At 42.2% G+C, this 22,133-nt stretch overlaps 1 protein-coding gene across 3 annotated transcripts in view; it reads right to left on the bottom strand.

Annotated features, from left to right (window-relative positions):
* The window catches only part of rtkna (rhotekin a), a 53,938-nt gene extending 31,805 nt beyond the window's left edge, over positions 1 to 22,133 (bottom strand). Inside the window, exon 1 of one of the 3 annotated variants that reach the window (XM_084946762.1) lies at positions 21,697 to 22,133. In XM_084946762.1, the coding sequence (XP_084802888.1) occupies positions 21,697 to 21,807 (111 nt within the window). In that variant the 5' untranslated portion in view covers positions 21,808 to 22,133. Of the gene's footprint in view, positions 1 to 5,265; positions 6,237 to 21,696 lie in introns of those variants that run through there. The other 2 variants (XM_084946763.1, XM_084946765.1) reach the window with 2 other exon arrangements.

The raw sequence follows: 22,133 nt of genomic DNA, 5'->3' as shown, positions 1-22,133 counted from the left end.
AATAAGCTGAACACAATCATCCACACTGCAAAGATCCCACACATACAGTACATAAACCTCATCAAAGACATAAAATAAATGGTCTGCAAGACTCATAAACTTCCACACAATAATGAACACCATGCAGACTTCGTCTCGCAAGCTTAAATTGTATCCATATGGATGCAAACACAAAAGCAACATCTACAGGCTTAATTAAACACACAACCAAATATTCTTTTTTAACGCAACGTGTGCTCCCACCATCTGATAACCAGCCTGCGCCACCAGCCCCGGCACGCTCAGATGTTTTTAATTTCACATTTTACAAATGGAACACACCATTTTAAATACCTACGCTTGACACTGACTTGTGAGCTTGAATGCACAAAAAGTCAAGCAGAGATTCAAATCCAGTCTGCAGGCTTGAATCGTGCCTGTAGTGGCAAGTTCAAGAAGCTCCAATTTTCTTTGGAGGATTAAAGAAAGGTGACGCTTGAGGGTTAGATAAAACACAACGTGGGGGGAAAACAAAGCGACAAAAGCTGAGGCGGTTGCGCAGACAGAGTGAGGCTATCAAATAGCTTCGGAGACAAATAGCAGGGATAGGAAAGTGAATGACAAAATGAGGCAGGCTTGAAAGATGCAGGGAGGCAGGTCGATGTTCCAATAACAACACCTTTTGGCATGTTGTTTTCTGCTTCTCACTCTCCTGGCTCACGCCTGCTGTTTTTCAAAGGAAGCTGGCTCAGGCTCCAGCATCTAACTGGTTCCTGCTCGCACAGAGCGACTATTCAGACCTGTTCTGTTCCTACTAACCGCTGAATGGGCGATGCCTGGGGTGAGGACTGAGGTACACAGCACTGTGGTAATAACCATGGGGGACAGGGAATGTTGGGGTGCAAGCGTGAGGAGGGGAGCCACCTGATTTGGACTGCAGTCAGCAGGATTGACGTTAGCTGGATGGCCGTGAGTAAGGAGCTAGACGTGCTGTTCCAAGAAAGAAGAGGGCTCGGTGGGAAGAAATGGGTGTGTGTGTGATGTGATACAAAGCCCCCTTTCTCCTCTAGCTCCTACACACTGTGCTTGCTTTTGGCATACAGCACTGAAAGAACTGGAAGGTACTGTAGTAATCCATGGCACAGAAGTCAAAAACACGCAGCAATCAGGCTAAAACACATATACATGATTATTATAAGTAAATAAGTGCGGCTATTTCCACCCATTTTAGGTTGTAGCACAACAGCAGAAAATCGCTTCAACACCTTTCATCTTAATTCAGATCAAATGAAAACAGCTAAATAACAACTTACACTGACACTGAAATCCAGGGCATTAAACCAAAGGCCTCTAATTAAATAAAAGATTAAATAGCTCACAGTAGTGGATCATTACTCTTTGCAAATATTTACTTACACACATTCTTAGAAGCACAAAGATACACACACAGCAAGCAGTGGAGCGCAATCAAGTGGTCTGTTGCAGAGGAATGTGTTTTGGCTGAGACTTGACTTGTGTATCCTGTATCAAAAGTGAACAAGTGCTGTTAGCTTTAGCATACGTTCCACTTGTGTCTGCTGTAACACAGGCTACTTAAAGAGCCTTCCGGCTGAACCAACACACGTGCGCACCTACAGATGCACGCGCATGCAGATTTCATCTACTGACTAGGTGCTTCATTAGCGGGGTATGGTGGGCTTGAATGCTGAAATTCATTAGACTAAAGGATGAACGAAACATATAGTGATTCAATTTATGGTGAAAATGAATATAGATCAGAAACACAAGAACAAGATGAAGGAGAATAACAACAAAAAAAACATTAAATAGCAAAAACTATAGTCTAGGGACGCCAGTGGAATGACTAAATCGGCACCATTTCTGTCCATTAAAAAAAAAGAAAAAAAGATTAACCTTTGCTCTTGCTACGCATTCGTCATTGGCGCATCAAACCCTCCAGTTACAGGGCCCAAGATACTGGTTTACTGTCCCAAGGCAGATACGGATTAACTGCTATCAGTCTTTGCCCCTCCAACACCGCCTCCATTTAGAAATGGCATTGGTGGGGTCTAAAGGGCTCGGAGCTAAGAAATTTCTGCTACCGGAGCGAACACTTTGTGTGTCTGTGTGTGTGGTTATATAACTGAAGCATGTTCTCAAGCACATGACAACATGCACGCAAGGGGACAGATGAACAGACGAAGAGACGTGAATATGAGTCGATGGATATTTATGGCAGAGTCCAGAATCTGTAAAAATATCTGAGGCACGGCCTCAGCTAAGTTTAGGTTTTGGGAGCGTGTGACCAGTCGAATACGACTCTCGGGTAAGGCAGAGAGAAACTCCCACATGACCCCCCACCACCCCCAATATGAGCTCACAGTTAACCGGGGTTAGAGATGACTGACCATGACTGCATGACTAAAGTCACTGCTGCTCTTCAGCAGCTGTTTTTGACTTTATTTGTCTACGCTTCCAGTTTGTGCTCTCCACATGTTCAGCAAATGATGCTGGGTCATCATATCAACATATCTAACAACTGTGGCAGAATCCAGAAAAAGAGAATCTCATTATTCTTTAATCAGACGACAGCACCGGCATGAAAAGCAGCAGGAAGACAACAAACACAGAGAAAGAATTGTATTTTCCCAAACAATGACTGACCTACAGGCTAAAGCGCTGTGCACAAATCCTCATTTTGCAACTTGAGCAAAAAAACAAGACCTCAGAAGAATAGTTGCAAATGTCACCATTTAACTCTGCAACTCAGAAGAAGAAGTAGACCAGAAACTAGCAATCAGTATGAAGTAAATAAGAAAAAAAAAGTTATATCCGGCTTAGTATGGGGGATATATGACCAGTAATGTCAATGGGTTCGATGACATCATGTTGTCTCTCCTGGTGGGAAACAATAATTACTCATGACCATTTCCTGTTTTCCTATCAGCTATGTCTCCTTTGGGGTAAATCCTGCATCCTGCAACGCAAATGCTTTTAACATGTATATAGAGCTAAAGAAGAAACTACCACAACTATGGTACGGCCTCATAAAAGAGACAGAATATTGAAAACATCTGAACCACGAATGTAGCAACAGCTACTCTAACAGACTTGTAAAAACATGAAGAGGAGACATGTTGCATCCTACTGAGCTTGAAAATAAATGTTCCTTCCTCCCTCCTAACGCTACAGTTATAAATGCTTGAATAATGCCTCAGCGCCTCAGTATACCTATGTGCAATCTCCTTGATTTTTTCTTTTGAAATGTTCTCTTCACTTCTGAAATAATCAGTGAAGAAAATCTATAACAAAGAAGGACTACCTCTACATCCCTCAGATATGTTGTACATATAAGTTATGTTGCCGCAGGGGGAAAAGAAAATCACATGGAGGAGAAAGGGGCTCACATGTAATAACTGCAAGCTCCGATGATCCTAAAGGACACTTATGAAAGACCCTGGAGCAAAAAACATCCATAGCTAGCTGAAATTGCAGTCAGTGTGGGCCATGCAGCGCAGCTCAGTCAAAGAATCCTTGTCTCATAAAACCACCCAGGCACAGAAGAAATTGTGGCAGGGGGGCGGGTGAATGAATGAGCATTTGAGCAAACAACTGAGTGTTTACCAGTCAAAAGTATGGAGCAAGGCCATCCACCACACTGAAATTCCCACAGGTTAATGCAGAGTAAAGCCTCTCTGCAGCTGACACTTCACCTTTGAACTCCCTGTGAAGCAGGGGAAGCAACAAGAAAACTTTCCCACATGACTGAATTAGAGGCTATCATCTTGTTATTGCACACGTCTACCCTTGTAATTGCATTTACAAAAATTAAACTGGAACCGAGACAGCTCAATGCTTACAAGCACAAAGATCTTGAGACAGAAACTCCTCGTTATCTACATTCCACAGTAATGCCTTAGATTTAATACTCAGACAATGCACCATTTTCTGGTCTATGTCCAAGCAGTAAACAGCATTCTTCATCAAAAGAGCCTCTGTAGCAGCAACTAACACCCTGATTAGTGTTTGATCACGTTGTCATTAAGAACTTGTGTAGCTATTTTTAGGCACACATACTATAAAGATATTCTTGAGCAAATTGAATGATACATTCAAAGACAGTTCAAGAGTCAGAAAAACCAAAGCATCCTAGAAAAAAAGAATATACCAGGCCTCACTTAACCTGGAGTTGGCAGCAGTCTCCATGACTTCATAGCTTCTCCCCTTATATGATGAAAAGCCAGACACCTGGCATGCTCTGTGGCACTTGGCACGGGTACACAAACAAAGAAACACTTCAAATTCAAAAACAATGCCAAATGCTTGCAGGTACAACACAGCATGAGTAATATCACCTCTTATATTGCTTCCATGTCACACTGTGTAAGACTTTTTGGACTAGAGTTCTGTTGACATGGTGAGAAACAAACTCTCTGCTTTTGAAACCTCTGACACAGCTGCAGCACAGACAGGCAATATTTTTTTCAGCTTATACAGACAGAAAAGAAAGTATATTAGAATATCTCTTTGACATTCCTGTAGCATTTCCAATGGCCATATGTCTCTTCTGCCTTTTAACTCTATTGAATGAAGCACTCATTCTTCAGGTATTTCCTCCAAAAAGGAAAGAGGAACAAAGACACTGGTGATTTGCAAAAGGAAGGAGGCTAGATAGTGCATGCTCAATAAAGCTTTTGTCAAATTACACATGGATTGATTCCCTTCTGTGTCTTACTTGGAGCACAATAGCACACTCTCTCTCACATACAGACATGCATGCACACTCCCACAGGGACTTGTGAGGCCCACATGTGCAGCTGTGGACTGTGTGTGAACCCCAGTTGGGAGGGGAGACACTGAGGGAGAGATGGATGGCATGCAGTGTTGTTTTCTGTTTGCTGTCAGTAAGAGCTTTGCCATCTGTAAAAAGAAGAGCCCGCACCAGCGTCAGTGCAACTTGTTTGTCACATAGAAAGATTCCTCAAACAACTCCTCTGTAAACTTTGCAACAGCTGCAGACTGCAGACAGAGGATGCACTGTACTTTGGGGAGCACATATTTGAAAGTAGGATTTCATTTATCGGCCAAACTGGTTGTGCTCACAGTTGATCAATCGGGACACAAAAATTAATTAAAAAAAATCCCAAAACAAAACACTTTTGCTAACATACCCAACTTTGAAATGCTGTAAACTAGACACAGCAATGCCAGCAACAAACATAAAACAAGCGTGCAAAAGTCAGACAGAGGCGATTGCCAATAACAAAATTAAATCTGCTCTTTTACCTGCAAACTGAGCGCAATCTGACGAATGTACATCATATTGAGATCTTCCAGTATCCACAGTTTTTCCTCCATGTTTGCGTGCTTATCAACTGGCATCCTTTAGGCAGGTAACGAAAAGATTGACTTCTTTTTGAAGTTGTCGAGTTCAGACCCCTACCCCGCAGGAACCGGGGACACGGAGTTCATTATGGCAGTGTCCTGTTCAGTCGTCAATGATTAAGAAAGAAATCAGTGCGTAAAACAACGCGTAAAAGTTCCTCTCCGCATCCAAAACAAGCCTAGTAGGACCGGGAAAGCAGACAAGAGGTGGAGTGGATGACAGCATCGACTGCACTGTAGCAACCCTGTTCATAAAATCCCCCCAACTCGTTCACGGCGCGTATTCTTCTTCTGTACTTTTTCTCTCCGGGCGACAACGATCCTCTCAAACACCCACAGTCAACACCCAGCGGCAGCTGGAAAAGAATGGAGGCTTTTAAAATGCAGTTGTTCTCTTTGTGTCTCTGTGTCCCGACTGTGAACGCCGTCTGTCCTCTTTGACAAGAGACCTTTCCACAAAAGGGCATCGCCTCTGCGGGAATGATAGGCACAACTACTCCACTGTGTGCGCCCTCACGCTGCCCAACTCGGCGCTAAATTAACCCCTACGACTCGCCTCTGGTGTTGATAATAACTCTTAAAAAATAAGAAACGGAGAAGAGAGAGAGAGAGAGACTGCCACAGTAGAACTCACGCCCTTTTAAACAAACATAAAGCAAATACCGCACCAGCACGCAAGCACAGCGGGGCGGAGAGCTTTGTTCATCTTAATAGCCTGATAATAAATGGAGAATTATATCAGTGTCAGAGTGGAGTAAGAGTGGGAATGTACACCGAAATATCACAGAAAACCGGCTTAATTCAAGAAGAGGTGCTTCAGGAAACATTTAAACAGTGGAAATACTCATATTTGACTCATTTTGTACGATTAACTTTTTAAAAAAATATCACGTATCCCAAAAGAGTCACTCAATATACATAGATCAGGGTCACATGCGTGAGCACAGTTAAAAAAAAACCTGCTTTGAAACCAGACTGCGCAAACCTTTCATGTATCAGTGGAAAACTGTTAACTCTCCAGGAAATTCTTAAAATATCCAACAAATATTTTTGGTTCTTCAAGTCATTTTTTTTTTTGTGGGGGTCCTTATCAAAGCGAGAATATTCCCTAGTTTGAAAATAAAGCGCTTCTTTCCACGCCAGAAGTCGGTCTCCTTTCCAAAGATCACAGCTGGCTGCAGTTTCCTGTGTTCTCAACAGAGAGAATCCCAAAGTTTCACTCCATGTGACTTTCAGCCACAAATTCTCCTGGTTGCGTTTATGTCTGGGAAAAACTGTTTACAGTCAATCGGAATCTGCTCCACACAAAATACGGCGTAGAAGAAAAAACAAAAGTCACCCCGGTCTCCTCTCCAGTGCGCTATTCTCATGCCTGCGCTGTTGTGATGCGTGTATCCTTCCTTGTGCTGAGCAAACCACAAGCCGACCCCTCAACAGGAAACCGGCGTTATGTTGCAGGCTACTTACTCACTCAGACACATTAATTAAAAGGACACAAATTATTCTGCTCTTTAACACTGAGGTGAGTCAGAGGTCACCAGAAAGGATTCATCATTAGTCAGATCACCCCTTAAAACAAAGTTACATGACATAGTGACAGGATGTTTTCCCACCACATTCCTCAGTTTTACAAGATATTTGGGATGACTCTTCTCTACACACATGTCCATATGGAACTCCATCACCCTGGAGCATGTCTCCTAAACTTGTGAACACATGCAAACAGTGAAAACAAAAGCGCTGATTAAGCCCTTTCACCTCAAAAGAGCAGAGCCAGGGGCACCAGCAGTAAGCCAGGTCATTTCCCCAAGAAAAGCCTCCACCCTTAGAGTTCAAATCAGCCGGCTAATCTGCTGCAGATACCAACATATGCAGTAAGACAGGAGATTTATTGTTCCGGGGGTGGAAAAAGAAATAGTTGAGTTAAAATGCAAAGAGGTGCTTTTTGGCATCTCTTTGTGTGAGCGTGTGTGCGTCTGACTGGATACATAAATCACTCAGAATCTAAAATCACATGCAGCCGATCCTCTGTGAAAGGTGACCTGGCATGCTGCTGAAATGGAAAAATGTTAATCCAACAAGACCTCAGAAATATGCTGAACTCTGTACTACTGTACTAACCTGTGCTGAAACAAACTTAATAAGTCAGCTTATCTTATCTTTATATGTTTTTTTTTAAAGAATGAACAAACAACAAAAGATAAAATCAATATAAAATATATAAACTACTCCAATATCACTTAATCTATTTAGTTTGTCCTTAAGCTCCATTACAACAGCAGCAGTTCCCTGAGGCAGAACTGGCTGCAGGTAAATCTCCCTGCAGTAAACCACAAAGACTTACATATTATGACAAATGCCTAGAGGCTGAACAAAAACAGACAGAAAACAGCTATTATCTCGATGACAGGGCATACTGACAGGCGGTTTAACCAGCTCAAACACTGCATCTTGGCCCGAAGCCACTGAGAATAGGGCAAACTCAGCTAGCCAGAGACAGCTGATTAGAGGGATGTGTAGAAGCCTGACACCTTTGGGCCTGACCGATTTTGTGATGTTAAATGGCAGTTACCTGATTGACTGTTGGATTAGCAGTGACTGTTCTTCTGACTGAAGCAGGGCCAGATGTGCTAATTGGCTGCTATGAGGGAGCCAATGTATTACACAACCAGTTAATCCCTCACCAACTCTGAGGTTTAATGAAAACAGAGAAGAGACACACACACACACACACACACACACACACACACACACACACACACACACACACACACACACACACACACACACACACACACACACACACACACACACACACACACACACACACACACACACACACTGAACCTTGCATATAATAGAATCAGAGAGGGTTGAACCTCTCTAAAGACAATACCCGGTGCCTCTGTTGTTCCTGAAAGGAAGTGTGGAGGAATATGGAAAACTTCCTGTCTGTACACCTAATCGGCTGGAGGAAAACACACTGGAGTCAAAGCACAGAGTGACCTGGTGGTGCTCTGCCAAACAACATTAAACAGGAAATATTATACCTGCCCTGTGCCCTGTGATGGACCAGCAGCCTGTCCAGAATGTGCCCAGCATCTTACCTCACGTTGGAAAAACAATTCCGAAAGATGGATGGATGAAAAGCTGTTATACCTGCTTTAACAAGTTATAAGATTGCCCCACATATCTCCACAATGTGCACTTCAAGTTTCAGCTCAGGATACCAGACAGATCCTTCATTCTGCCAGGCCTATAATAAACCTGATTTTAGCTCTGCTCCAAACAGGCTGTTTCACTGTCTGTAGTTCTAATTCCAGCAGAAGTGCTGCTGCCCACGGTCCGTTCAGCTTCACGTCTGTGAGTGACAGAGCGCAGCAGCAGCACGTTCAGATGACCACAGAGGAAACAGACCTGAATGAAAGATTCTGTCGCTTCCAACGTATTGTGTAAATATAGTCAAAACCACAGCACAGCTGTTGTTTTTAACTTTAGTGAGTGGTGACTTGGCAAACAGGATTCAAATCAGGATTTAGAATAAAAGAGCAGCAGCTTGGAAAATGGCAGTAGGTGAGAGCTAGTTAACAGGCGTTTTAATGGGCATGGTTCAGCCACTGTTTTTTACTTGTTCGGCTGTCTGACAGCAGAGAGACATCAACATGTAACACAAACTGGTTTTATTGGGCGCTTGGCTGTATAATATACAGAAACTGTCCGTCAGCACTAGAACTGCTCGGGACACAACTGCTTGTTTCTCACACATTTTAAAGTTTGGGTTAGCATACATGAATCTAGCCGAAACAACAATGGTGGGGCTGTTCTTTTAGAATTTAACTGTGCAACTTGGACAAGTCTTTTTCTCCACTCTAACATGACACCCATCTGTAAATCTGAATTCAGAGGTGCTTTTCAATTTAGCGAGAAAGAAAAGAAACAAGAGGTTGATGTTATTGTGTAGGACAGACATACTGGAGACACTTTGTTATGTTAGAAAAACATAACAATGCAAAACGGTAGGTTGGAAAAAAAGGTACTTTGGCTTAAAGACAGATTTATTATTGTTTTAATCTTTAAAAACCTTCCACATGCATAAATGACAGAAAGGGCTGGGTTTGGTGGCACAATTCAAAACACCCAGGTTTCACCCAGGAGTGACCTTTTACCCTTATTTTAGACTTTCATGCACATTTTTTTTTTAAAAAAACAAAACAATTTTTCAATTTTATCACCTTCACTGTCCCTTCACTTTTGCTTTCGCATCATTTGGGTCAAAATTATCAGCAAATATGTCATGTTAGCATGCTTTCCTCTCTGCAACAGTAATTTGGAAACTACAGGCACAGGAAACGTAGCGTTCTGTGTATCAGACAGGTTTTTAATCAACAGATTTACCAGTTAAGACTGATTGCTCAAATAATTTCACTTGGAGTCCAAAGGGAGAGTCTGTTAAATAGCAACAATGCCACATTTTCCAAAATTCAGTAACTATCCTTAATCAAATGTTTTCAAATGTCAAAAAGCAGAAAAACATGTTGTAATAAAACATCATCGGCAGATCCCACAAATCTGAACACAGAGTATTCCTATTGTTTAGACCAGCAATCCATAAATATAAAATAATATTAGGGAGATAAAAAAAAAAGAGTGTAAAGAAAATAATCATACTGGTGATTTTCAAACAAATGTAATGTTAAACTTCTAATCAGCATTAATGAGTAACTGGATTATTTCTTTGTGTAAATCGATATGTGTAAAAAGTTAAATGCTGTCTTTGGTCTGAGGCACAGCGTGGCGGCAAAACAGGGCAGGGAACCACACGAGGGCCTCAGGCAGCCGTGCCCCAAACCACAACAAAGAAGTCTGACTATCATCAAAACCAAATCTGAAATCTGAACTCCACCACGACTCCCACTCGCTTAAATTACACACAGGGACACAGACAGCAACCCACGCTTACATACACAAATGCACATCTAGACATAAATAGATATAAACAAGTTGTAACAAAAATGGTCTCCAAATTTAGACAAGTGCCTTTGATCATGCTCGCAAATACTGTCGTTAAAACGAAACGGGATTGTTACAAACGTTTTTCACACGTTCAAGTAGATTTTTGGTCACGCAGAAAAAAAAAAGACCTCCCAGACCACCAAATCAGCCGCTGTGCACCAACGTTTAACACAAAAAGTCACAAAGGTGAAGTTTTTTTTTTGTTTTACATTAAGATACAATTAAAATATTTTGTGATTGCACACAGTGAGAGAAAAAAATGCTCTGATCAAAGTAAGAACAGGCGCACAGAAACAGAAAATGACTCAACAGACTGGAATATCACAAGACTTCAATTACTTGGCAGTGTTAGGGTAGGTTAAGGCAGACACTGCTCAACATGATGAGAGCCGTGCGTGATGAGCTGTGAAACCAGACATTTCATAAGGAAACCCCCTCCAGAGGTCAGTTTTCAGTTACAGAGCATGAAAAACCTGCGGCGACAGCCACAGAGTCATAACTCAGGCGCAGAGACGGTGTAATGACATTGTAAATCGCAACAACAGCCTAGCTTGTTATTAGGTGTATCGGCTTGAAGTGTGATACACTTAATAAGAAATCTGTCCAAATGATGGAGCTTCTACTTTAAGGTTAGGTAAAGGGGATGTTGACGATGAAAAGTCAGACATCCGGCTGCAAATCACGCAACAGATATTCTTCTTTCATTGGAAAGCCCATACTGTAATGGATGCCTTCACCCGAACCCATGGGTTAGCATACAAGATCTGGGCGAGGAGGCTGCCTAAGTCAGGGTAGTAGGCCAGGGAGTGTTTTAAGTGCTTAGTTGGAGGGCTGATCTTATTTCTCAGTATCACCCATTTTACTGATAGCTGTGAAAGAAAAACAGACTCTAATACAGACGACTATAGAGACAGTTCAGCAGTTCAGCGGCAGTTTGGCTGCTCCCCAGAATCATTGCTGACTTTCAGGAACGCTAGCTCAGCTGGTCACAGGAGACTGCAGCATCTCATCACGCTGAAGGACCAGACATCTCAGTGAAAGAGGAACTCTCTCGTTAGGAAATTCATCTCAATTGATTTCTTGCCTCAGGGGTGCAGGCTGTGCAATATACAAGGACATGTGTGTGGCTCAGGGAGGATGTTCACATTCACATTTTTTAAATGTGAATGATTTTCTAAAATTAGTATTCATGACCGTAACATGAATATAAAGTGAACATTTAAAATTGTGAAGGGCTCAGCAGCTCTGCAATGTGAACTGGAACAATGGCTCCCCCTGCAGATTGAGCAGCTGCAACAGCAAGATGTGCCGCCGAGGGAAACACCGTTTAACAGTGCAAGTTACAGAGTACTTCACAGAGAAATAATGGTTACACACAGCCTGAAGTGAAAAAGCTTTGATGTCTGTGTGGTGCACTTAAAAGCCTCTAATCTGGGGAAGTAAAAAAAAAAAACAAGAACAACCAAAAAAAAGGGAAAAGGATGTAAAAAAGCTCCTGTTTGTTGCCAACTAAAACCAGACGTGACAAAGATGACTTTCACAGACACGAGAAGTTCAAAAAGAAAAAGAAGTAAAGAGGACAATGTTTCCAAATATAAACAGTAAGATTATAAAAACAAAAGGTTGAAAATCTGTAGTTTTATTAGGCATGAGGTCATGCCTGCTGGACTATAAAACTTATTTTTATCACTGATTAATGCCAAGGCACTGTTTGTTTGTGGGTAAAAACCAAAGCAAGAGCCACTAATTGAAACATCTGCAGAAACAATACAAGACTAAACACCTGCAGAGGAGACATTCAGGAAACTACAAATCAAACAAACACTGCATCTTTATGCTAGGTTTAATACTTTTGCCAGCTTGGAACGAGGAGGGAGAGGACCTAATGTGGCATTTTAATCAAAAAGGTTTGGAAAGGCAGCATTACCTTGTATGAACTGAAGGTCTTCGTTGTTTATAAATTCCCCCCTCGATTCAGAATATTCAAAAAATAATCTTCAGCACTGGAATTAACTTCTTGATAAAAATGTTTCTTTCATATTCACATGACACAGTGCAAATTATTTATCTTGCAGCCACTAGCATTTCTTAGGTTTTCTGACTGGCTGGCTCATTGTACTCGGGGGAATTATTTAGTGAGGGCTGAGTTTGGACACATGCACAGAAAGATAATAATGCATAATGTGCCCTTTGTGTAAAACCAACAACATGTTGGGTTTAATTTTTTTTATACACATCGGTGATTTTGTACTGCGTTTTTTCTTCAGTTAGTGAAGTATTCATTTAACCTATCTAACTTCAGCAAATACACTGTTTAGAAGCACATCAGATGTCAATGGGGAAAACAATCATGCCGGATATCTATACTGATATGAACTGGGTTATGTTTTAAGAAGAAAAGGGTGTCACATAATTTGAGGGAAAGGTTCATTCAACTTACGGAATTTAAAGACATGCTGGAAATCTAAGTAAAAACATATGCTGGACATGATGCTTTCTCCACAGCTTCTCCACGCCCTTTCACATTTGCTACATATGCTCAGGATAAATCTGCTCTCATCTGTGAAAAGCACAGGAGGTCGGCGATGGACCTGCCAATTATGGTATTCTATGGCAAATGCCAATCGAGCTCCATGGTGTCAGGCATTGAGCACAGGGAAGACTAAAGGACATTGAGTCCTCAGGCCACCCTCATGAAGTATGTTTCTGATTGTCTGGTCAGAGACATTCATACCAGTAGCCTGCTGAAGGTTATTTTGTAGCTCTGGCCGTGCTCATGCTGGTCCTTCTGGCACAAAGGAGCAGACAGCAGTCACGCCGATGGGTTAAAGACCTTCTACGGCCCTGTCCAGTTCTCCTAGAACAACTGCCGTCTCTCCTGGAATCTCCTCCATGCTCTTAGATTGTGCTGGGAGACACAGCAAACCGCATGGCAATGACAAATGTTGATGTTCTGTCCTAGAGGATTGTGTGCAACCTCTGTAGGGTCCAGGTATCACCTTATGCTACAAGTAGTGACACTGACACTAGTCAAATGAAAAGATGAGGTAGGAACAAATGCCAGTAATCTTGACCTGTAAAACAGTTCCTGCTTTGGGGATTGCCCTATTGTTGTTCTACTTCACCTAACTGCAATAACACCAAAGCAGCTGAAACTGATTAACAACCCCCTCTGCTACTTAACTGACCAGATCAATATCCATGAAGTTTAACTGACTGTTTTGAGCAGTGTAGCAGAATCTTCCATAAGAATTCTTCAAACTCTAAGTGCCTTCTTCAAATTACCCTTTTGTTCAAACAATGCCTCCAATTGATTTTCTTAAATTAACTATGAAACATAAAACAGCACATCATAGCATCTGTGAAGCTGTAATTAGCAGAAAAGTTCATTTTCTGGCTAGACAATTAATCACAAGATTGATTGATTGCAGTGTATTTCAGTGTGACGTACAAGAAAAGTCCAACAAAACCACGAACACTACTATAAAGGTGTATCAGATGGCTGCATGCTGTGAAATACCTTTAAGGCAGTTTTTGACTGATTTTTCCTTTGTGCTGTTATGACATTTTGAAGCCCTGATTGGCCATCCTATTTTACTGCTGTCAAACGATGCAAACTGGCATTCGATCTGCTCTACCCAATATCTTTTTGGCAATATGATTGACACTACAAGTGCTTTTTCATATCGAAATGCAGCTCACATTTGATGGTATAGTCACAAAGGTATTCAGAGTATCATTCATATCTGACGGCATGCATAATTAAACATCAAAAATCCGCATGAGTGAACACCTACAATGATTGCTTTCGTTCCTTGAGGTAGGCAATAACGAAAAAACACAGGGACAGACCACAGAAAATAAGTGCTGAGACATCAGCAAAAAACCCAACCTTACTACAATATGTGACAGTGCACCGTCTGCCACTGGGCCCAGTAAACACACACATTAAGACGCAGGCATGCTGGCAGGGACTTGTACACTGTGCAGCATGCTGGGAAAACAGACATGCATAGTAGAACCATCTGCTCTCGTAAAGTCAAACACCTGCTTGGCATCAACAAAACAGAGAACATCGCTGGTGCTTGTGCCCCCTTTGCCCTCTCCTCTCCATGGTAACATTCAGAGAACTCCCCATTAGGCTGCGCTGCAACAAATTTAAGATGCGGCTGTGAATTCAGAACTAACGCCGCACTAAATTATTTGGTGCAAAGAGCAACACAATACCTACCTCTGAAACATCCACAGTTTATCGGTTATTACATGCCGTTCACCGTATTCACTTTGTATCTCAGTGAGATTACACAAAATGAAAACAATAGCCTGGATCAGTGCAGGAACGGGCATGCACAACACACCCACTTGCCCCTCTGAACATTTCTCAGTATTGATTCCTTTCACTGTGCGTTCCCCTGTATAAAAGAGAGGCCCTGACTCTGTCTATTTCATATTAATGTTAGGTGGTTATAAGCCTCTTTGTGCAGAAAAAGAAATGAAAGACAAGACCAGAACAAAAAGAGCTGTAGAAAAAGGTGTAGCACAGTGGGCTGACATAGACATGCCCCATATCCTTCAGCCTTACTGAATGTGTGGAATTGAAGGTTAATGACTTGTCCCTGGTGAAGTTACAGGCTAAAGTTAGAATATGAAATGTTGCAATGAACCCACACAGCGTGCAAAGCGAGTTTTTTTTCCCCTCACTGTTGCCCTCTTTGGCTTCTAGGGCCATACAAGATGTAGGAAACCTCAAACCTCGGGGGTTTTATAATTTCATAAACCCAAATTCCAAGCGCGACATACAAACGCCAACATCTACAAAGATTTATATTTCAAGCACAGCATGTTTGTCAGAGAATGGCATTTTTCTTCATGGAGACAAAGCCACTCATGTTTCTAAGCCCTCAGTAATAAAAGGGGCTGACGACAAGTGCCTCGGACTGTAAATGATACCGCACGTTGGAATTTGGGTGTGCATGTGTGCCTTTTTGTCAATGTTTAACAAAGCTGTACTCAGTGGGGGTCTTGTGTTAGAAGGAAGAAGATACTTCTAACATAAGACAGTCAAATGATGTTGTGCAGTGTGTTTGAGCTTTGCTGAACAGGTTGGGTGAATAATAAAACTTTTTTTTTTTTAAATTAAAAAAACAGAGACTAAAGGAACATAAACCAAATCGTCTGTGGCTGTCCAGAAGTAAAGAATCTGGATCAGTAAAGTGGGTTAGCCCTGAAGTATGTGTCAAAATGGACCCATTTCCCTGTTTCATCAGGGGATCTGAGCCCGAAAGCAGTGGAGTGGCCCACATAATATGGCTCTTGGGAGAAAGAAGGTGTTAGGAATGATAGAATTAGAAGAACAAGGACTGGCAAATGGATACAGAACAAAGGGTTTACCTGCTCTACATTCCATTAAATTTACCATTTCTGTCATACAATCCAGAGGAAATCACACAGTGCTGTTCTACTACCTTATTCAGAGCCTATTCTAGTTCATTTCATATTTCTTTAATGCCATGTCGCAGCCATTCATACTGTATACGTGAGCTTAGTTCACAACAACGGATGAACACAAATCCTTCCATTGTAACATTACCCTCTTTCCCAATATTACAGGAGGATGGAGACAAGAAGGGACTTGTATGGCAACAGGTCTGGGTTACTCTGACTCAAAAGCTTTATCCACCTCACTAACTGAGGTAGTAACTGAGTGAGACAGCTCTGATGATGCATGGAGGAAGTTTCCCATCTGGGAGAGTGGGAAAGTATCCAGTGATTAAGCCTCCAATACTTAGCTCTCTGTCTGTCTGTTAACCGAATCACTGCCAGTGACAGCCTTACACAGGACAGCGTATGCTGGGTGAACAAAGGAGAATATGCAATGGACCTTACTCAGAGAGACACTGGTGCTTAGTCACTGTCTGTATGTGTGTGTCTGTGTATGCGTATGAGGCAGGGGACGACCGAATGATCACATGAATGACTAACAGCAAGTTTAAAACATAAGCTTTCATTCATAATACTTGTTGGTACGGTAGGCAGGGACTTCACAATGTACAGACATGTGTGAACTAGATACTGGCTATAAGTGTGACTCACTTCCTCTATGTGCCTATATGTATATTTTACACGCCTGTTCTGCTATCAGTCTTGTCGCCTTGTTCACAACAAAACCCTTTAATGTGCAAAAGCGCATATCAGTGTTTGGGTGGGGTTTACTTGCAACATAAGAAGCAGCAGACCCTCAGCTGTTAAACTGCACCCTGACACCAGCCGCCAAATAGAGACACTAACCACACAGCAAGACCAGAACACTTATGTCCTCACACAAAGGCAGCCTAACTTTCCATTCACAGCAGCAAGAAGCTGGAAGTAGATCACTGAACTAGAATACTGTAAAGCCACAATAGAGGGTAAGAAAGTAGTGCGCTAACCCTGAAATGTAGTTTTATCTTTTACCATCATGAGCCTAACCATCTCTGCAACCCAAGCATTAAAAGTTTTATCCACCCAATGGGCCTTATAGATAAGATAAGGCTGTGAGGAAAGTGCTGCCAGCACACAAGGACATTCTGTATCTCTGAGTCTAATGATGCGTGCATATGTGTGGGTCACAGAAACCCCAACAAACAGGTGTACTGTACATTTTGTTTTATATGTAACACAATATTTTTCCCCTTGGCAAATGTAAAGACTCACAGCAATGATGGAATTCAAACAACCGAGTCAGTGTTGCAATGGCAATTTAGTTTATATTATACTGTCAATACAAGGGCTTAAGGGCTTTTGTAGGCACACCTAGACTACGAGGTGACTGTCAGCTGTTTCTTTGAATAGCTCACTCACTGAGTAAATGAATAAATTAGACTCAAATCACTATTAAGACATTAAGAATTGTTGATGTGAGTTTTCGTGCCAAACAACAGATCGTTGTGTTAAATAATAAACCACAGCATAACCTTGCCTTGCTGCATGAAAATAATAGAAATTGGCGCGTGGGTTGAGTTCAACAGTGAAAGAAGTTAGAATCTATTTAATACTTTATTTGAAGAATAAAGCTTTGTTCTCACTATCACCAAACACATTAGGCAAACAGTCCAGCCGCTACCACGGGGAACAATGGCAGGCCATTGGTTGAATTTTACCCAAGGCTCGACGAAACCGAGATTAAACAATTTTAATTTGTGCGAGCTCACAGACGCTGCGTGGGAAAAGTCCTCCGCAATGACGTAGCCATTAAAAAAAAAGAAAAGAAAAGTTAAACATTTACTGGTTAAAACATCAAACCCAGAAAGTCTCCCAGCAGACAGCTCCAGTGGCGAAGCTTTGTTTAAGAAGAGAGGTTTCACAATGGCTAAACTTTTCCCTGGCATCTCTCCTGTACCCCTGCAGTGTTAAAAATGCGAGAAAGCCCTGAGGGTACACACGTGAAACACACACGCGCATGCACGCACACACACACACGCACATATCTCTATGTAGGGCAGTCTTCAAGCAGTTATTCAAGAATTCAGGAAAGCGGAGTGCATCCAGTCTTCAGAAAGCTCAGGCCTCTGAGTCCCTTCCCAGGCATTTCACGCCCCAGAACAGTGTTTAGTTTTTGGCTACAGTGCAGCGCAATAAGCCAATTGTTTTTTTGTTTTGTTTTGGTACACAGGCCTGCCTTGAATGTGAGACTTTCAGCATTCCTTCAAAGTGAGTCTTCACTCAGCGGGTGCACGGCTTGGGGTGCTTTGTCTTTGTTGGCAAAAAGTGTTTTTCCCGACAACATCTACACGACCTCTCTCCCTTCGTGTGTGCTCTCAGGCAGATATATGCTTACATAAAGAGGTCACAGTTTTCTGCCAGGCCACATGAAACACCAGAAGCGGCACTTGGAGGCCGCTGCCTCTGTGAACTATAAAACACACGTTTAAACATCTGGAGAAAACATACTGGTTTGTAACTCCAAAGTAGATCAAATATTACCAAGGTGCAACAGTTTCGACTGATAAAAGGTCATAAATGAGAAAAAACTAAACAAAACAAATAAACCTTTCTCTAGCTGACTAACGTGTTCTTTTTATGGCCAAATGATAAGCAAAGACACTTAGTATCCAAAATTTCACTAAAGCCACAACTATGTTCACTTTGGATACTTCCTTTAGAGAGCCTGTGGCTACACAGGGTGGAGGAGAGCATGACACCAAAGCCAACCACAACCCAAAACTGTTAAAGCTTTTTCCCAACAGAAATGGCACACTCCCAGACCTTGCCATACACTGTTGCAGGCTGGGAAAAGAGTGTGGGTGGATGGGCGCGCCATCGCGTATACCTAACCACTTCCTGGCCCTTTATAGCTGGTATTAGCCACAGCGCTGTGGACCAGTGTGGTCCATCCTTGAATTAAACATGGCACGATGGCAGAGCAATGAAATAGTGGACATTCCACCACCACCTCCATAATAACTGCACTATCCCAATCTCCCACCGCATGCCTGGGTGGCTTCAGCTGAAAGAACAGAGCTGGTGAGGATGGTGTGTTTGTGTTTTTGTGTGTGTATAGACTGTGTACAGATACACTGGTGGCCTTGTGGATCAGAGTGAGAAAGCAGATGTGCTCTTCGCTCCCACTGAGCAGGCAGTCAAAGGATCGACGAGACGGCTGCAGTGTGGACATCTGTACAAATCACTTGTTCGCTTTCTCACTCTTCCAGCTTGTGGCCATATCGCCCTGTCAATTTGTGATACAAAAACAGCAGAATGCCTCGGCTCTATGCCGCAGAAGACACAGAGAGAGAACACTGCAAGACAGCCAGCCAGGACCTTTATGTTTCGATAATGTAGAGACACTCGAATTACATTCAAGCAGCATAAAAAAAAAGCTTGCCGTGGATGTAATATATCTAAATGTCGAGCAGAGCCTGGCGATATTTTAAACATTTGAATATTTTATTTGCATAACTGATTGCACTACTTAAACAATTTATGGAAATCGCCAACGTCTGCCACTGGATTTTTTTAATGCCATTTAAAGGATAAAAAATATGCAATGCAAATTCATAATTGCACTCCTGTATATCTGATGCAATATAAGGGCCTGGATTTGATAAATGGTGTGTGCGTTTCATTTGTTGATAACATGTCATTGACTTAGAAAAATTCGACACAGGCCACCTTCGCTCGCACACATTTACATAAGAGAATCAAGTGCTGGCACATTCGCACAAACGTGATACTCCTTGGCACTGCGAAAACAGGGTGCTTTCACAGCGCTTCATTGAAATGCTGCAGATTGGTTCCACGGTGGCACAGAGAGAGCCCCGTAACACAGGGAGCCAGAGGAAGGTCCCAAGTTCCTGAAAGAGGATCATTAGCATTGGCAACAAAGGCAGAGACACAAATTACTCTTGTATGAGAACCAGTGGAAAGCAGATTACAGAGTTAAGGAAGTGATCATTGTTGTCGTTGTGAAAAGAAAGGAAGTCTTTACCCTGATAAATAACTAATACAGAGACCGGGAGGAAGTAATGAGAATTAAAGGTGGAATATTTATGAAGCTAGCTTTGAGGCTGGTGTTGCTAGTCATTTCTTATCAGTACTTCAACTGTTTTTTGGTTTAATTTCCCAAAAGAATAGACAAAACAGTACAAAAATAGGTAAACACTAACCTTCACTAAAGCCCACTGGCCAAATTAATGATTACTATGTAATAAGGTTAATAACTCCTGCTCTGCACACTAAAAAGACTGTGCTATTTCCTCATCTCTCTTATAACAGTGCCTTTGAGAATGTTTGTTTATGCAATTTGTAAGCTCCTTTTTTTATTTAATGTCTGATCTTCAGCTCGCACCACCTGATAGAAACCAGACAAGACATGAGATCATCCCCTCCTGTCTGTGAAGCTGTACAGACTTAACCACATTAACACCGCTGCACATCTAGTGAGTGTAACTGGCCTGTGCAGGCCTGTGTGCCAGATATGATATATACAGGCTCCTCAGACGCTGGATCCGAGTAAATCTGACTGCGGATCAATACGATGGAGTGTGCCTCACCTCCCAGGGGTTAGGAGTGTTTTCTTGTGACATGAATTATAAACAACAGGTGAACATACAGTTGCCTGACAATGTTTATGCCTGCACACGGTTATAAAGCAAGTGAGATTCAGGGATGTAGGAGAGAGCAAATCAATACCTTGCCTTGATCATTTGCTATATTGCACCATTAACATTCCTTATGTATCCTCTTACATCTGGGCCTCCCCGTCTCTTTGCTCACACACACTGTTTCACACGTACACATCCCCCTGTCTTACTCCTGTCTGGCAAAACAAAATCCCAATCATCAGCTTCCAGAACTGCAGACACATCTCATATGTGAGCGTACTTTTAATTTAACAGATCCAAAAACAACAAGAATGTGCTTTTGACTAAAAGCAGTTTAAAATTAACATGCAATCTAATGAGGGCTCACAGGCAAGTGTGGAAGGGAGTGCAAAGAGAGGTGCACAGAGGCAAGACTTCCACCCAAACACTATTAAAGTGGATCGTGAGTAAAAATAATTAGAGGTAAGTTTGGAAGTCACTTCTAAGCCTGCCTGCTTTACTGACAAACAGTGGCTAATATGAAGCAGATGCTGACATGGGCGATTTGTAAGCAGGAAGAGGGAAAACATGCAGGAAGAATTGCAGTTCTAATCCAGTGACAAACAGCTGAGGGGGGAAAACACAGGACTACAGCTTTGACCTAGTTCCCAACTTATTGTTGAGGATGTATTGCCCAGCAGTCAAAAGTGAAACATTTAAAAAGAATTAAAAGTGAGTTGCTTTGAGAAAGTTTGCAGATAAAATGTCAGAGAGATGTGTAATGATTTAATAATGTAATACATTTAATGAAAGAAAAAGAAAAGCATCTGAAGGTTCAAGCATCATAACCAAAACTACACAATACAAGGCTGAACCTCTCGGGGATATTAAAGCCAACCTCACTGGGGAAGTTACCATAGAGACACGTTAAAGTCTCTGCGGGTACATTATTAGTTTTTATTTAGAGTCGGGTAAAGCGGTTTGGAAATGCTGCAATTAGACGTTTAATTCGAAGACGTGAGCGCAGCAGCAGCAGCAGCAGCTCTCCTGTGCAATTTAATTAAGTTTTTTTGTGTGTGTGCCGAGCAAAGCAGGCTACACTCTCGCATTCGGAGCAAGATTAAAAGTCTACCAGATATTTTGGTTTGTAGAGGGAGTGAGATCAATCGAAGTTGTAAACAGAACATTTCTCTTCTCTCTCTGTGTGTATGTGTGTTTGAGACGGCTGCGATAAGAGAATCGGAGAATCAGAGTCTACCTGGGATGTGTCCAGGAAAACGCTCTTTCTGAACTTCCCCCGCCGTATCTCCATTTCAAGGGCAGAGCCGCGAGCAACGGTGGCTCTCGCTGTTTGATTTCGGCAAAACATCGTTTCTGCTTTCTGGCAACTTCAGTCAGGGCAAGCCCCGTGTGGAGCGTTTTAGTTCAACTTGAATGGAGCGCAAAGCGTAAGAAGCCGCTTCGAAAACTGCCGAACAACCAAAGCGCACAAGAACCAGGTTGGCATAAAAAACAAAAAAGCCCACAAAAATTTAAGCAACCACCCCAAAACACCGGCGCTCCTTCTGATGTGAGAGGCTGAAGCAGGTCTTCTGGCAGGAAAAGAGCGATTGAAGGGCCTTCCTTGTCAGCAGTTTCCCAGTTTTCACAGCACTGTCCCGAGTGCGTCCAGCAGTGACACAGTGACACCCCATG

The sequence above is a fragment of the Perissodus microlepis genome, chromosome 12, assembly GCF_051167445.1.
Source record: "Perissodus microlepis isolate ML-2025 ecotype Zambia chromosome 12, ASM5116744v1, whole genome shotgun sequence".
Taxonomy (NCBI): domain Eukaryota; kingdom Metazoa; phylum Chordata; class Actinopteri; order Cichliformes; family Cichlidae; genus Perissodus; species Perissodus microlepis.
Note: the sequence above shows the minus strand (reverse complement) of the source record. Positions and strands in the feature narration are given on the sequence as shown.